Here is a 15359-nt window from a genome sequence, read left to right on the forward strand (position 1 = left end):
CTTTTGGGATGAAGGATTCGGTCGTAGACATCAATGGAAAAGCAACAATTCTCAAGGTTCAGCTAGTCGGTATAGCAAGAGAAGTTCTGGAACAAGGAACATGATAAAACAGATGCCCAATAATGCTTCGCGCTGGCTTCTAAAAGCAATAGGGGTATCCAACCACTTCGCCTGAAGAGCAGCTTGCACAATCTCGATAGACTGGGTTTATGGCAGCACTGTTGAATTGGATTTCAACAAGAGCGCTTAAAAATTCAAGCTTCTTCATAGAAATCTTTTCCTTTTTTGTTGGTTGGGATGGATTTGGTTTTCCGGGTTGGCGACTCTGTCTTCTATGATTTTGTAAGAGAGATCGACAGATGGGAGGGGAGGGGAATGAAAAGTGGTTGAGATCAAGGGAAGGAATGAAGATCCGAAGTTGGCTCCTTATAGATATGATTTTGCGGAAGGAAGATGCGCAATAATCAGGTGCTGTTTTAAGGACGCACGAGACATGTGGGGTGAAATTCCTCACATGTCATTCCTTCCGAAGTTCATCTTCTAAGATGCCCACGCGTCCCCTCCCCTTAAATCCCAATCTAACTTCTCTAGATTTTATCGCCGATCACCATGACGGCCTCTTCTCTCTCTTAGAGCTCTCCTTCATGTGTATTTTATCACACCATTCGAGTCCGTAATCTTCTATGTATAGAATACAATAAAAAGGGGGAAAAAAGCCTAAAGGCGAGGGAGGAGTGTGGGTCCTATTGTCTCTCTCTCTCTCTCTCTCTCTCGCGTACTGTACGTTGTCTGGGTGGGCGAGAGCGAAAACGACCCGCTGACTAGCAAGCATTGCATAGCTTGGTGAAAATTCCAAGGCACCGATTTCCAATCCTGAACTTCTTTGGTTTCGGCTCCACTGTCTTGGAGTCCAATCTCCAACTTGTACCCGCCCCTGTCAATACGAGATCGACTGTGTCCAAGTCATGCGAATTATCAGCTCCACCCGCCATGGCAGACGCCGACGTTAATTACAACAAGAAGAATAGTTATCAAATGGGAGAAGGCCCAGAGTTTCAGGGCTTGCGCGGATCGCTGACAAAACGGAGCATCGCAGAGAGAAGGGGATTCAGCTCCGATGCCGCCAGAATAAATACGCCTCGCTTTCGCACAGCTAGCCAATTGGCTTCTCCGGCGGCTCGTTCCCCCCGTGTCACTCTACCCCCCGGTATTAGTCCCACCGCCTTGCTTGACTCGGCCATCATGCTTCCTAATTCTCAGGTAACTAACTCTCTCCTGTTCATTTCTCTCCTTCTGCTGTATCCCCAATCTTTTGACTTACTTGACATTGTCTTGCTCTAGGCATTACCATCTCCCACCACTGGAACTTTTCTGCTGCCTCCTCTCAGTCACCAAGGATCAATTCTCACTTCCGTCCCTCTCGATGCCGGCACTGGCCTTGCTTCATCTTCCAAATTCAAGCCCGAAGCCAATTACAATCCTCTTCCTGCCTCCTCTATTCTCGAAATTCAGGTACCCCTTCCTCTTTTTTGTCAATTCAGGTAGAATTTTTTTTATCATGTATCGCATCATGACTTTGCATTCTTCATGTCCCATTCTTAACACAACAGTACTTGCCTACGTCATGTTATATTCTTCCCGTTTCGTTTTTTTGATAACAATCTTCTTCCCATTTCTTATACTGGGATGTATTAGTGAAGTGAAAATATGTGATTTGAATGAGGGGAAAACTTATTGAGTATAGAAAATGACAGTAGTTTTACCGAAAAGAAAAAGGAAAATGATAATAGTTTCCTGCTTAAAAAAAAAGAATAGAAATTATTGAGTGGTAATTACCTAGATATAACATACATCCCGAGGAATATGCATATGGTGACAGAGAGAGTATGCTTTCCTCCTCCTACCAAATGGAAACGAGCCGCGAGTACTTTTGCTGACTTTTGCATTCATCCCTCGCACTCTCTTGTGGGTTAATTCCTAATTTCTTATAGCTTTAATCATGTTGTCAGTGTTTACTGCTGTAAAAAAAAAAAAAATCAATAGTCCAAATGCATGATATTGTTACTACTAGAAACCATTTGGTTCTTTTCGTTAGTTTCCTGAACCCATAGCTATAACACAGACGTACTCCACAATCCACAGCACTCTTCACGGTCTCATGATAGAAGCCGGAAAATAGAAAGAAACAACTCAAGGTGCTCCACAAGTTACTCATGAAAATAGAAAGAATCAGAGTAGTTTCTTGGTGGCTAATTTTGGAATGGAAGAGGAAAATAAAATGCCACTCACTATTATCCAAAAAATAAACTAAAAATGTTAATATTCACGAAGGGCCCATTTGGTACATAGAATATAATAGAAAATCAAATGGTAAAAGTGATTCTGAGGATGAGGAAAAATAATCAAAATGGGTTTAGATAGACACTTTAGAGAAAGATGAAACAGATTTGGTATTCAAGTTATGTTGAATTGTCAGATTGCGTGATTCCTTCCTTCAGCTCAAATCATACAATTCCAGCCATTCCACTCAGTTCATTTCAGATAGCAATCCATATCACTAGTTGCGAAATTGACAGAAATCAGATGGTTCAAATTGCATATTAATTTAGAATGAAAACCAGATCACTATTTCCCAGTTGGATATAGGTAATCTGAGGGATAGGCGAAGGTCTTTTACCTCAAGTTTCCGTCTATTTACCATCATGAAAAATTTAGATGCAAGAGTGCTTCAAAATATCTAAATTTTGTTCCTTTCTTTTTTTCTATTTTTTTAAATGTTTTTCCTGTAAACTTAATCTTTCCCAAATACCATCCAATATATCAGATTTGAAGTAAGTAATAATTTACTCGACACAAATGTAATCTTTGGCCTGTTTGAATTGATTAGGTTTCTGACCATTGCATTATAGCAAAGGGAGGAATTTCAGATTGCCAGCCACCTGTGCCTGATCAAGCGCTACTGGATTTTGCAATTCCGGCAGAGTTTCCTAAAGGACATAAAATAAAAAGTGAATTACATTCTTATGATGATGTGAGAATGGTACAAGATGCAATTTATAACGCTAACAATGTTGAGATGCAAATGCATCGTTCTGAGGAAGCTACTGACAAAAGCTTTCCACCTAACAAGGCTAACAGGGACATTGGACTGCAGAATCTTATGGAAGAAGGCAAGAGAGAGACATCCTATTTGATGGGAATGGTAAGAACCTCAGAGGATGGATACAATTGGAGAAAATATGGACAGAAGCAGGTTAAAGGTAGTGAATATCCTAGAAGCTATTATAAATGCACCCATCCTAACTGTCAGGTCAAGAAAAAGGTGGAACGATCTCTTGATGGCCAAATAACTGAAATTATCTACAAGGGTACTCATAATCATGGGAAACCTCAACCTAGTCGCCGACCATCACTGGGTTCAGCACTTTCTACTGATGAGATGTTAGAAATGGGTGAAGGTGGTGGAACCTTTGTCAAAGTTGATGGTGGTTGGAGAAATATGCATTCAGGGATGAAAGATATAAAACAAAATTCGGATTGGAAGGCTGATAATCAGGAAAGGACACCATCAACTTCTGTTGTAACTGAACTCTCAGATCTTGTATCAACTAACAAGGGGAAACCTATCAGTATGTTTGAGTCAGAGGACACTCTAGAGCTTTCTTCTACACTTGCTAGTCAAGATGATGATGAAGATGGAGCAACTCAAGGAAGCATATCACTTGAAGAGGATGCAGATGAAGAACTTGAGTCAAAAAGAAGGTTTTATTTTCTATTTGATGGCCGTCTTCTTGGTGACAAGGACGTGAAAAACTGACATTTATGTTTCTGAATTTATTTTTTGTAGGAAGAAAGAGATCTGCTTGATTGATTCAAATTTTGGTTCAAGGGCTGTCCGTGAGCCAAGGGTAGTTGTCCAAATTGAGAGTGAATTGGACATACTTGATGATGGTTATCGCTGGCGAAAGTATGGACAGAAAGTTGTCAAAGGAAATCCAAACCCTAGGTGATGATCTCTCTCTCCATTCCTTGTATGGTTTGCAAGATTGCATATGTATGTGCCTATGATGTGTCATTCTACGCATATGGAAGTATTACAAGAGATTCTGAATTGGTTCCAATATAACTGAAACTGTTGAACTAGTGCACCAGAGATTGATAGAATAATGTACGCTTCCTAATTAAACTAGATTCTTAGCAAGGAACCCTGCTTGTTCAGATTTGTTTCCCTTTTTCCTCTTTTTATACCATCCCTCTTAAAATTTGGTACATTTTTTGACTGCTGAGAGTATGATATTTTTGACAGCCAAGCTTCAGGTCAGGGACGTTTGCGTCCGTTCAATATTTCAATCTCTTCGTATCTGTTTTCCAGAACTAGTTCTTGTTATGAGTAGATTAGAACCTTGTACCAGATGCGGCATCTATGCATACTCTATGTTGTTTATTAAGACTTGGGTTATAGCTATAACGATCGTACAATTATTTATGACTTGAGCATGTATACTGATATTATATTTTGTTGTTTTGGATCTTCTATAGGAGCTACTACAAATGCACAAGTGCTGGTTGTCTTGTGAGGAAACATGTGGAAAGGGCTTCACACGATCTAAAATTTATAATCACTACTTATGTGGGTAAACACAACCATGAAGTGCCCACCGCTAGAAGCAACAATCAAATGAACTCGAGTGGTGCTGCTATACTTCCAAGTGCAGCCAATGCACAAGCGGCTCTTGCATTACCTGGGAATGTTAGTATTCCAAAGCCTGAAAGTCAAGTTCCAAACACTGCTCCTCATTTTGAGAGGAAGCCTGAATTTAGCAACGAGTTACCGAAGCCCGATTTAATTGGTTTTAGTGATGCGATGAATTTCGGATCTTCCTCCTTATGCCAGATGAAGTATACTCCCTTCAGCAATACCTTGCCTTACGGCTCTTATGAAATGAATTCAGGTCGTCGTGCTACGGCTCAACCTGGTTCTATGACCTCAGTGTTTGCCGACTTTCCAATGTCACTACCGTTGAATCTTCCCTCATCTGGAAGTTTTCTTCCAGCTGGACTCAATCTCAATTGTGTAAGACCTATGGGTCCAATCCAGCCTTTTCTTTCAGGGCAGCAGCTAAAGGAAGTTGACACGGGTTTCCTGGGGTCCAAACAGGAGCACAAAGATACTCTTATCTATGATACTTGCATTCCCATTGTTGATGATGCGAGTCCTTCCCTCACTCCATCGTTAGCATCCACGTCTGTATATCATCGGGCCGTGCACAATTTTCCTTCATAGTTCCTGCTTTATAAACCACCCTCAGCATGCAGTCCCAGTAGGTTTCTTTTAGTATTTGAACGCATCTTGGTCCATCGTTAGTGTCCCAATTTTTGCATCATTCTTTGAATCTTAGCAATGGTATCCCGATTTAAAATGCATACAGTATTTGCATCTCGTTATGCTTGATTTTGATGTTATATTTTATCAGTAAATATCAATTACTCTTTTTACTCCTTTGACCAAATGACAATCTTTTTTTAATCTTCTCTTTCATGATAATACATATGAAACTAAATATGAAGATAGCTCCTTAAAAATTATTAATTACACTTTAAAAGCATAATTATTCCTTGTTGAAATCTATTTTATGTTGAATTTTTATGTAAATAGCTGTCTTGAGAACCCTCAAACGATGACCTCTCAATACCATATTGTATTGTATCATTATAATCGAGCTTATCACCTATCCACTTGCCCATTTCCTTGTTCACATCAGGCCCTCTTCCAACTAACTGAATGCATCTCGCGGAGAGGTGAAGAATAAAAAGATTTCTAATTCTACCAAAAATCAGAGTCTGGACTCTTACCCAAAACTAGGTAATATAGGCTGCACGCTTCAGCTATCACCAGAACCATTCAAAAGATGAATGCCCAAGAGCCTATAATTACTAGGCGTGTTCAACTCAACAACTCATCCACACAAATAATAAGAATGGGATTGCCAAAGATATTAATATATCCGTCAATCTTGTAGCATAATAGTTCTACAAGAGGCCAAAACAAAATAATTGATAACCTAGGACGACGTGGCACTTAACGTTACAATGACTTCGCAAAAAGCTTGAACAAATTAAATAACTGCATTTATGGAAACACCGATACGACTCTGCGAGTTGCAATTTGTAAACACAGATCAAAATCAGCTACCAATCCACAATTCCCAATGCAAATACCCCAAAGGTCAAAAGATTAAATAAGAAATAAGGTGAAGATAGCTAGTGTGCCATGCATTCCTTCTTTAAGCGCAAACTCGATCCCCAAACCGAAAAAAGAAAAGGTCTAGCACATAACTTAAGTAACATAGCTCTTAAACAGGTCGTGTCCGGGTCAAAAAAAAAAAAAAAACAAGTCGAGTTGCAAAACTCCTTTCGAACCGAAAGTAAAACAAAGAGGTGTGCCTCTTCAATACAGATATCCAGCCAGTATGTGTATGATCATATTAAGAGGTAAAAGAACGAGGGTTCACATAAAGTCGGGATCATGCTAGCAATTTCAGGAAGGCAAACATTCGTTAAAATAGATCTCTCTCTTCTCATGTAAGATCTGTTAACTATATAATCTGCTTGGCCTCCCATCGTGCTCTCCCTCTCATCATTCAGATTTTGGATCTCCACAGACTGTTCAGATACCTGCCTAGCCCGGTTCTGCAGTTTACTGGATAAATGAAATGTCATAAAACGAAATTAATGCAATCCTTCCAAACCAACACGGTCCAATCAAAAGTTGGACAACCTCGACCATCAACATGAACTAAGCAAAATATGACATCGTCCTCACCATAAAGAGCATCACAGAAATTTGTCAAACCTTGACCTATCAATAGTTTCATAATTCATTATCGACATCATGACCAACACCAACTCTATCATCGCCTTGATGAATATATGTATATATAGGGAGTCGCAGTGTTCAAAGTTCTAACTCATCACAGGTTGCGGACAAATCACTCTAGTTAACCAACAAACCATGACAACTTACTAGCACAAGAAGGTAACTAAGCATCCGAACATCATCGTAGTTATCATGGTCATGATCCTCATAAATAGTGCAAAAACAACAAAGTAAACTTCCCAGACATTAAAGAAGGGCCCTATTAAGAACAAGTTAATATCCCTTCTCCACCGCTTCACATAGCATCACACTAAATGCAGAGGAAAAAGAAAAAGCAAACCCAAGTGGCAAAGTGCTTTATAACACGGAAGCCGTAGCAGTAGTGAAGTCGTTAAAAGGCAAAGGTGGAATAACAAGGGAGAGAAGCAACAGGGGGGAAATTATCGAGCAGACAAGGGATAAACTTGAGCAGCTTTTACTTTTTAAAGCTACCACGAACGCCGGGCCGAGATTTGGACGAATCGGGCCCATGGGTGGCATGGAGATTCACGAGCTTGGACTCCTCAAAGGGGACCTTAGGATGACGAGCGTCGTGGTGAATCTGCATAGACTTGATATCAGGGGCTGTGGTCTTGCAGAGAGGGCACTCATACTTGGCGTGGCCACCCTTATCCGTACCACTACGGTCAGCCAGACCGGCTTTGCCTCCGCCCCGATTGGTGGTAGCGGCGTCGACCTTGGAGGCGATCTCCTTGGCAGTATGCTTCTTGGGCTTGGCCTTCCCGGTCATGATATTGGCGGAAATAGCGGTATCAAGGGGATGCCGCCCCGACTGGCCCGGTGCTTCAAAAGATTAGGCAGGTGATCGGACTGCGGATTGAATGGGAAGAAGGGGACGCTTTAGAAACCCTAAACTAACTCTTCAATCGACGGACAATCGCTCCTGCACGAATCTTGAGCAACTGCTTATCTAGGGGTCAACTTGATTTATTTATAGTCTTATCCGTCAAGCATAGAGTAAATTGACGGGCTCGTGAGCTCGGCTCAGATTCAGCCATCTCATTGGTCGCGTCTCCTTTCCACCAATCATCTTCTCACACGTCATCTCTATTTTAATTTTTTTCTTCTTTATTGTATAATTACGTGTTTTAAAATAATTTAGTCACCAACATCATCAATATATATCTTATTTTTAGAAGATGGATAATAGACAGTGTGACCTAAATACATAGTCCCTTAGGTTCAATATAAGAATTATTTAATCATTAATATAAGACGTATAAAGTGTTATTTATTTTAATTTTTTAATTTTTTTTAATATAAATTTTATTTTATAGTTCATTGTATAATATATATCTCTCTCTTATTACTTTTAAAAGGGATAAAGTTGAAATTTTTTTCATTTCAAGATATATTAATTAATTGTTGTTCCTTGATTTGGGTGAAGTTACTGAAAGCGTTTTATAATTGAGATTGGAGGAAGGGAGTACCTTACTAAAGACACATTATCAGCTAAATTAGCTACAAAACATGCCCATAAAGAACTAAGCAATTTTGCAAAATAAATCTCGGTATTTCTCCCACTAAGTGGAAAAGAGGGGTGGTTATTGACTTATTGTTGTAGATGGTCCTAATGTGATGCAGATTTTTTTTTTTTTTTTGATAAAGATATGATGCAGATTTCCATAGTACATGTCAGCCTGCCAACAGCGGGAAGCCTTGTTTATTTCTGTAAGTTGGGATTCATCATCTCGCTGTTATTTTGTTCTTGGTCCTGGTCCAGGTCCAGCCGCTTCGATTGCCATCTTCCGGTGATGGCGATCCAGTGCTTCAATTACTCCCTTGGCCGCTACTGGGGCCTCATCATATCGCATTTCGCAAATATATTTAGCATTAATTCTGGCTACCTCATGACGTTCATGACTTCTTGTTCCTCATTTTTGTAACAGCCTGAGGTTTGGAGTTTTATGGGTACCATAACAAGTATTTTTGAGTTTTGCTTTTATCGGGGTGGACTTAGTTTCAATTTTATACATGATGCTATTTGCAAATGACATGACATGCATGGGAGGCACGTCATGCTCACAGTCACAGGGTATCTTTAACCAATTAATTTGTTTCATTAATCAGTTCTTGTCGGTGCTAGATGATGGGCCGCCTATCAACACTTGCAATCCGAGCAATTCAAATCCACCGCCCACATGGAATAGACCCACTAAGTGAAACCACTCAATCCTTCCAACCCAAATCACCCCCGCCTTGAAAGTCGAAAACCAACCACTTAATTTGTAGTCTAACATGCATCGCTGTGGGCTATTTTAACTAGCCAGAGAACATTGCAACGAGAATCATTTGCGACACCCCACTCCCCCCCCCCCTTTTCAAACCCATCCCACCCCCACGCAGGCAGCCACTTCTCTCATATCAGGAAACGCGATGCGTGCACAACCTAGTCAGCTGACTTTGTAAGAAAAATAATTTCAGACGAAACTATTAATCAGAAATAATGTGCACCCCTCACGCCTTCATGTTTTTCTTCTCTTTCCCCCTCCCGGTATTTTAAAGGAATTTCCTTTCTAGATTTTGTTGAGTGAAATAGTGCACGCACACAACTTTCAGATTCTAAAAATCTAAAAAGAATACCGTGTCACGGACGAATGCATTTCTTTCCTATCATCTGGACTTTGAGAAAGTATAACATATCACTAGACAAGTGCCTAAGATTGGTTGCACTTGCGCCAAGCAACGCGAGGAGATTTAAAAAAAAAAAAAAATACCAAGGCCAGATGTGTTTTACACTTTTACTATACCGTATTTTAAAAAATAAACAAAGGAAGGTCTTGGAAAATGGAAAACAAATGCTGTAAAATTGGATCCACTGGGAGAAGCAAAAGAGAAATGCAAGGCCAGACCTGTTTTAATGTGACTTCCAAGCAACTGCATACTGCATGTGTTGAAAAAGGATGAATTCTACCGAATCAGGTATCGAATCCTGCAGCGTCTAAACGGTTGTCATCTGGGGCTTCTGTAAATTCTCTTCTTTATACAACAACCGCCTCTTGGTTGAATTATATCCTTGGTACTGGTATATGATGCTGTAAAGGCACTGCCTCAGGCATAATATGTCAAACGATTCTATAAATCTTAAATCCGCTATCCTCGATTTGGCACCAGCAAATCTGTTGTACTCCTCGAACACTGAAGACAGACACCACTTCTGCAATTTTCTTAAGCAACCTACCAGGCAACCCGTTCGATGCTGTATAAAATAAAACAACAGTTCGAGTACGCGCGCAATCTTGATTAGCAGATGAGCAGATGATAGTGAAAAAGGTCAAGAAAACCCTTCCAAGGTTGAAAAAACAAAGCATACAAATAAAGTAAATGAACAAATGAAACTATACCTTTCCTTGTTTGCAATGTATTAAAAGGGGGTGATTTCTCACATCTGAAATTGCAACCAGTAAAGTAGTTTGGTATCTAACCGACAAGAAAAACAGCAGCAGTTGCAAGGGTATACAAACAAATTTGCATCTAAAAAAGGATCGAGACGGTTAGAATTCAGTACCAATTAAGACTTTCAGAGCGTCCATGATAGAATCCTTCAGAATAGGTCCTGAAACCTCCTGCACACAGTCACAATTCACTGCGCATTAGCTATGGGATCAAAACAAGCCTACAAGAACAGCTAAACAAAGCCCGTTATCTATATCCCATCATATGCCTTGAGCATCATCAGTTTTCCTTGCTTACTGGCAAAACCATAAATCTAGTTTCAAACACAGGCACTTTGTTTTCCATACCCAAATTTTTACAAGCTTCTTCTCCAGCACTAGTTTGTGAGGAGAAAATTTTTTTGCAAGCCGGGTGGTGTCTATTAAAACCCCTCTCAAAAAGTAAAAGGAGCCATGTATTCCGAGGACGATAGCTTTGCGGCTCAACAAAAGATTACATGGACCTTAAACAAACGCCCATTATGAGGTGACGGTAACTGTGAGCCAATTAGCTGGGTACATGACATGTCCCAATGAAGCCAATATATGTGAGAGAGAATAGCGCCAGACAAAAGGAAATTACCGTCTTCCCCTCAATTCCAAACTGAAAGAGTCGAATGTCCTGTGACCGAAGAAATTCCAAATTTTCTTGTGGATATGGTTCGGGACACAAGTATCTGCACCGGAGAGGTGAACTTTATAAGAGTTTAACCTATATTTCAAAATAGCTAAAATGGTCCGGTTGCTAAGAAAACTATCAGTTTCTTGTTAAATTTTCAAAATAGCACGGGCGATTGGATGAATTGAAAGGAACAAATGCGAATAATTCTGATTCAGCCTGCCCGACTAGCGCAAAAGAGAAAGCGGACGCATTTACGTTTCTTTGTTGGAAATGGTGAAAAGAAAAGGTAATGTGAAACCGGTCGGCGATAAATATGGGAAAAGACAAGAAGAGGAAGGAGAACTCACATGATAGATCGAAGGTTTAGGGTTTGGAGGAAGGGAAAATTGGGAGGTCGAGGGAAGGCTGATCGAAAAATGTTGTCCTCGACCATCGAGAAATTGGGCGGCGGAAGCACAATGTGGCGGTCACCCCCGTCCTCCGCGATCAATCCCATTGGCTTTGGGTGCACTGGCCTCCAATCTCACTCTCGGATTCTTTGTTGTGTACAAATAACGGATCAACGGTATTGTGATCCGATTCACCGTCCCGCGTTTTATTTCGGAACTTCTCACTGATTTTTTATTTTTTTTGGGGAATTGTGAATAAATTTAATATTGAAATGATTTCATTAAAAACGCACCCTAATCGGATGGTCCAAAACAGCGGCAGTTGGAAATGGGAAAAGGGGATGGCGGCACGCCACATTGGGGGGGGGGGGGGGGGGAATGAATGAATGAATGAATGAATCATTTGGTCCAGTGAAGCGTCCTCCTGCATCGTTACAATATAAGTGATAATTAATTAATTTATAATTTATGAATAATATTAGTTAAAATTTTAAATTCTTATAAATATTCATGTCTTTTTATTTATATCTTTATTAAAATATTTTATACAAGAGCTTTGATGATAATATTTAAAATTTCAATGCATGATTTTTTAAAAAATAATAATAAATGAAGGAGGAGTATAGTTGTTAAAAAGAATAACAGCCACACTCTCTTAACTATTATCAGTAACATCAAAAATCTCACCATGCAAAATTAAAAAATTATTTTTAATCATGTTTATGAAAAAATTAATAAATGTGTTGATTTATTGACTCACTAACTGTCTCAAGTACCAAGAGAGAATGTTGATATTAGTTTATTTGATAATTTACCCGCTAACTGTAAGTCTCATGACTTTTGACATAATTTAATTTTGATTAATTTATACAGTTTTTACCATGGTCTTATATTAAAAGAAAAGGGTAAGAATATAGTTATGAAAATTATTAAATATTTTATATTTTAAAAGAGGCAATATTTTTTAAAAAAGAAATACGTTATATTATAAAATAATTTGGAGGGAGTATGCATGAGTGAAAATCTGGGGGTAGTGGTTCAATAAAAGGGATAGAAAAAAAGGCGGGTTGCAAAAGGGTCAGAGTCCGAGTTTGATGATTCAACAACAGCCTCCTCGAACGTTGAAGAGAAGAAGTTGAAGTGGTTCTCGCTCGCAGGAAGCTTCCTCGTGGCTGCTCTCTCGTTCAGCCACTTGTGGTCAAAGAAAAGGAGGATGATTCCGAGGGGTTGGGCCAGTCAATGAGGTCCAGATTGAAGATAATGCTCGTTGCTTTCATATCCTCTCACCGCAACCGCATCTCCCGACGCAAAATTTGCATGCTTTAGAGGGATCATGTACAAGACACCATCCCCTTTTTCTTTGTACTATTATTTTCCTCTTTTCAAAATTATAAATTACTTTTAATTAATTTATACAGGTTGTCAATAATTTTTAAAAGGATTATTTTTAACTTTTAATTGACATAATATTATTTTAAAATTTTTAAAAATGGTGCAATTTATACTATTGTTAGTTGAAAATTCTGACTGGAGTTAGAGAATAATTTTGTCCTAAAATTTTTTAAAAAAAAACAATTAGCATCCTAAATTTTCTAGTAGTGCAACGTCTTGGAGTTATTAATATTTAAATCAAATGAAAAATTTAACAATTTATTATCATTGTTAAAAATAGTTTATATTTTTAAATTTTAACAAAATGATCTTACTTAAGGTTGCTTTAATGCAAAAATAATTACACCTCGGGTATTTCACATACTTTCTTATGAAATTATAGCTTACCCTTATTTTGTCCATGAGCATTTCTCAAGTAGCATAGGCTTGGGCATAAACATGTTTAGACTTGCCCATAAACAATATAAACTAGTTTAAATTTTGACTTAATGGCATTTAATGTAATTTAACCTAAAATTTATTTCTAATTTTGGATTATGACAGGTTGTGTTTGATTATTCTTTTGATTTAAAAGTTAATAATCCAAAAACATTGCAGCTATCAAAAATCTAACGTACCAGTTACTCCTTCTAACAAATTTTCACGACAAATTTGTCCTTTAACACTAAAAATTACAATTAAAATTAGTCAAATATTACTATGAAGCAACATTACATCAATTTTTAAACTTTTGAAATAACATTGAGCCAATTAAAAGTTAATGATACAAGTTGCATATGGCAAAAAAGCTCATAGGCAAATTTGCCCTTTAACTTTTTTAAAAAAAAATCACACGAATGAATACACTATGGTTACATTTGGATGGGTGATTTTAAGTTAAAAATTTAAATTTAAAACCTTAATAAATAGTAATCTAAAATATAAAATATGTTATGCAGCATAATCTTAAACCAGCCACTACAAAATAAAAACATGATAATTAAAGTGGACTTGAGACCTATAATTGATGCATTGAATCTTTGTCTGCTTTCCCTTAGCTTTGAGGCCTTTGCCTATAAAAAATGTTAGAAACTACGCAATGAGATTGGAGAGTCCTATTAACTACAACATAATTTAAAATGCATGAGAGCATCTTTTGGGAGCAATTGAGTGAGAAGAGCTAAAGAGCCATGACCATATAATAATTAATTTGAAATATAAATCATGTGAACAAGTATATCTACAAACATAAGCCTTATAACCTCTTTATTCCTCTAATTGAACTCGGGAAGTGTCACATGTCAAATGTAACAAATATTAACACACGTCCATATCCCAACAACAACCTCCAGCATCCACAAATGCAACTCATACACAAATCAACATATTCAACTCATGACAATGACTTTATAATTCTTCAAAATTTACTTCCAAAAACTAGTATATATTCATATGAAGAAATCAATAAAGCATCCCACTTAATTGGATATCTTCTCAAAAAATCATATTATATATAAACTGCAGGTTAAAAATGCAACACTAAAACAAGTTAAGTAGGTGAGGTAAATTAAATGTGGTTACCTATTGCTAAGCTTAAACAACTAAAGTTACTCGTATAAGTTTCTCAACTAGAGAGCGGCAATTACCAACATAAATTAGAGGGTTGGGAAGCTTAAATTCATGCTCCAAAGTTCAAAATTGATGAACCCTAACTCTCTCTCTCTCTCTCTCTCTCTCTCTCTCTGTGGCTCCCTCCCTCTCTCCTCTCTCAAAACATATATCTAAAGCTCCATTTATAAACTAGGTCAGTGATGACGTTCGTGATCAGCCGAGCACATTATAATCTTGTCCGCCTGTGGGTGAACATCGAAGGGCAATTTTGCCTATTCATCTTTCGTTCATGAACGGATGTCCATCCTTCTTGCATCAACCAGATCATGCACGACCAAGGACTCCATTCCTCCCTTTCTATCTGTATTTGTGAACGGATGTAGACCTTCACAGACATGTCTGCTAGGAGACAAGACCAGAACCTTGAATCCTCCAAAAATAATATAGCTTTGTGACCACCTATTTGGCTCTATAATTATCTCCAATATAATTCCCAAATCAAACTCTAATGATTTTAAAGCCTCAATTAGGAAACCAGGATCTTACATATCTTACACTAAAAATTTAAATATATCAATTAAGTTTGGCATGGGGCTATCATCAATTAAATAAGTGGTTGGGATACCCTTAATACCTTGTATTTGGGCAAGATAATTTTTGTTATGGCACAGCCTGCTCCTCGTGCTTATAAAAAAAAAAAGGAAATTTAAATATAAAAAGTTGTATGAAATTACAAATTTACTGTCAAATCCCGTGTCTTTTATTTAAGTTATCAATTTACTATACTCAGTTATCAGTTAATTATTCCTTGATAGTCATTAATGAAGTTTTCCCTTTAACAACTAAGCATCAATGATTTACAATTATCTAGTAGTAATTGACATCTTGCATAAAGAACTTAAAATTTCAAAGTAATTATATGATTTCATAGGATTTTTTTTTGTATTTAGTTTTTTTAATGAAATCTAAAAGTGATTTTTTTTTCAAGATGACAT

At 37.9% G+C, this 15359-nt stretch overlaps 3 protein-coding genes across 4 annotated transcripts; 1 reads left to right on the top strand and 2 right to left on the bottom strand.

Moving 5' to 3' along the window:
• The first annotated feature begins 514 nt into the window (after positions 1 to 514).
• LOC129285566 (WRKY transcription factor SUSIBA2-like) lies at positions 515 to 5496 on the top strand. Its single transcript, XM_054921308.1, has 5 exons — positions 515 to 1260; positions 1342 to 1512; positions 2888 to 3762; positions 3848 to 4006; positions 4540 to 5496. Exons 1-5 carry the CDS (start codon positions 991 to 993, stop codon positions 5282 to 5284), a joined length of 2220 nt encoding a protein of 739 aa, XP_054777283.1. The 5' UTR covers positions 515 to 990; the 3' UTR covers positions 5285 to 5496.
• Positions 5497 to 5960: 464 nt separating this feature from the next.
• Positions 5961 to 11603, bottom strand: LOC129285584 (tyrosine-protein phosphatase DSP5). Of its 2 annotated transcripts, XR_008587245.1 has the most exons (6): positions 11341 to 11603; positions 10955 to 11048; positions 10446 to 10503; positions 10282 to 10325; positions 9790 to 10136; positions 5961 to 6700 (listed from the first exon to the last, which is right to left on the bottom strand). XR_008587245.1 is itself a non-coding variant. In XM_054921329.1 (5 exons), exons 1-5 carry the CDS (start codon positions 11487 to 11489, stop codon positions 9879 to 9881), a joined length of 603 nt encoding a protein of 200 aa, XP_054777304.1. In that variant the 5' UTR covers positions 11490 to 11602; the 3' UTR covers positions 9509 to 9878. The 2 variants fall into 2 exon arrangements, 1 of the variants encoding a protein (XP_054777304.1); XM_054921329.1 differs by lacking the exon at positions 5961 to 6700 and having other exon boundaries at positions 9509 to 10136; positions 11341 to 11602.
• LOC129285594 (protein METHYLENE BLUE SENSITIVITY 1-like) lies at positions 6920 to 7933 on the bottom strand. Its single transcript, XM_054921346.1, has one exon. The coding sequence runs from the start codon at positions 7665 to 7667 to the stop codon at positions 7353 to 7355; it is 315 nt and encodes a 104-aa protein (XP_054777321.1). The 5' UTR covers positions 7668 to 7933; the 3' UTR covers positions 6920 to 7352.
• Positions 11604 to 15359: the final 3756 nt, after the last annotated feature.

Source organism: Prosopis cineraria, unplaced genomic scaffold (assembly GCF_029017545.1).
Source record: "Prosopis cineraria cultivar Desert tree isolate PC_DT_omini unplaced genomic scaffold, ASM2901754v1 PC1, whole genome shotgun sequence".
NCBI classification, from domain to species: domain Eukaryota; kingdom Viridiplantae; phylum Streptophyta; class Magnoliopsida; order Fabales; family Fabaceae; genus Prosopis; species Prosopis cineraria.

Coding starts and splice junctions, on each gene's coding strand:
- LOC129285584 (XM_054921329.1), bottom strand. CDS start 11,489: ATGGGATTGATCGCGGAGGACGGGGGTGACCGCCACATTGTGCTTCCG. Junction 11,049..11,340: donor CTAAACCTTCGATCTATCAT/GTGAGTTCTCCT, acceptor TCTCCGGTGCAG/ATACTTGTGTCCCGAACCAT. Junction 10,326..10,445: donor CGCTCTGAAAGTCTTAATTG/GTACTGAATTCT, acceptor TTGCAATTTCAG/ATGTGAGAAATCACCCCCTT.
- LOC129285594 (XM_054921346.1), bottom strand. CDS start 7,667: ATGACCGGGAAGGCCAAGCCCAAGAAGCATACTGCCAAGGAGATCGCC.
- LOC129285566 (XM_054921308.1), top strand. CDS start 991: ATGGCAGACGCCGACGTTAATTACAACAAGAAGAATAGTTATCAAATG. Junction 1,513..2,887: donor CCTCTATTCTCGAAATTCAG/GTACCCCTTCCT, acceptor TGAATTGATTAG/GTTTCTGACCATTGCATTAT. Junction 3,763..3,847: donor GAACTTGAGTCAAAAAGAAG/GTTTTATTTTCT, acceptor TATTTTTTGTAG/GAAGAAAGAGATCTGCTTGA.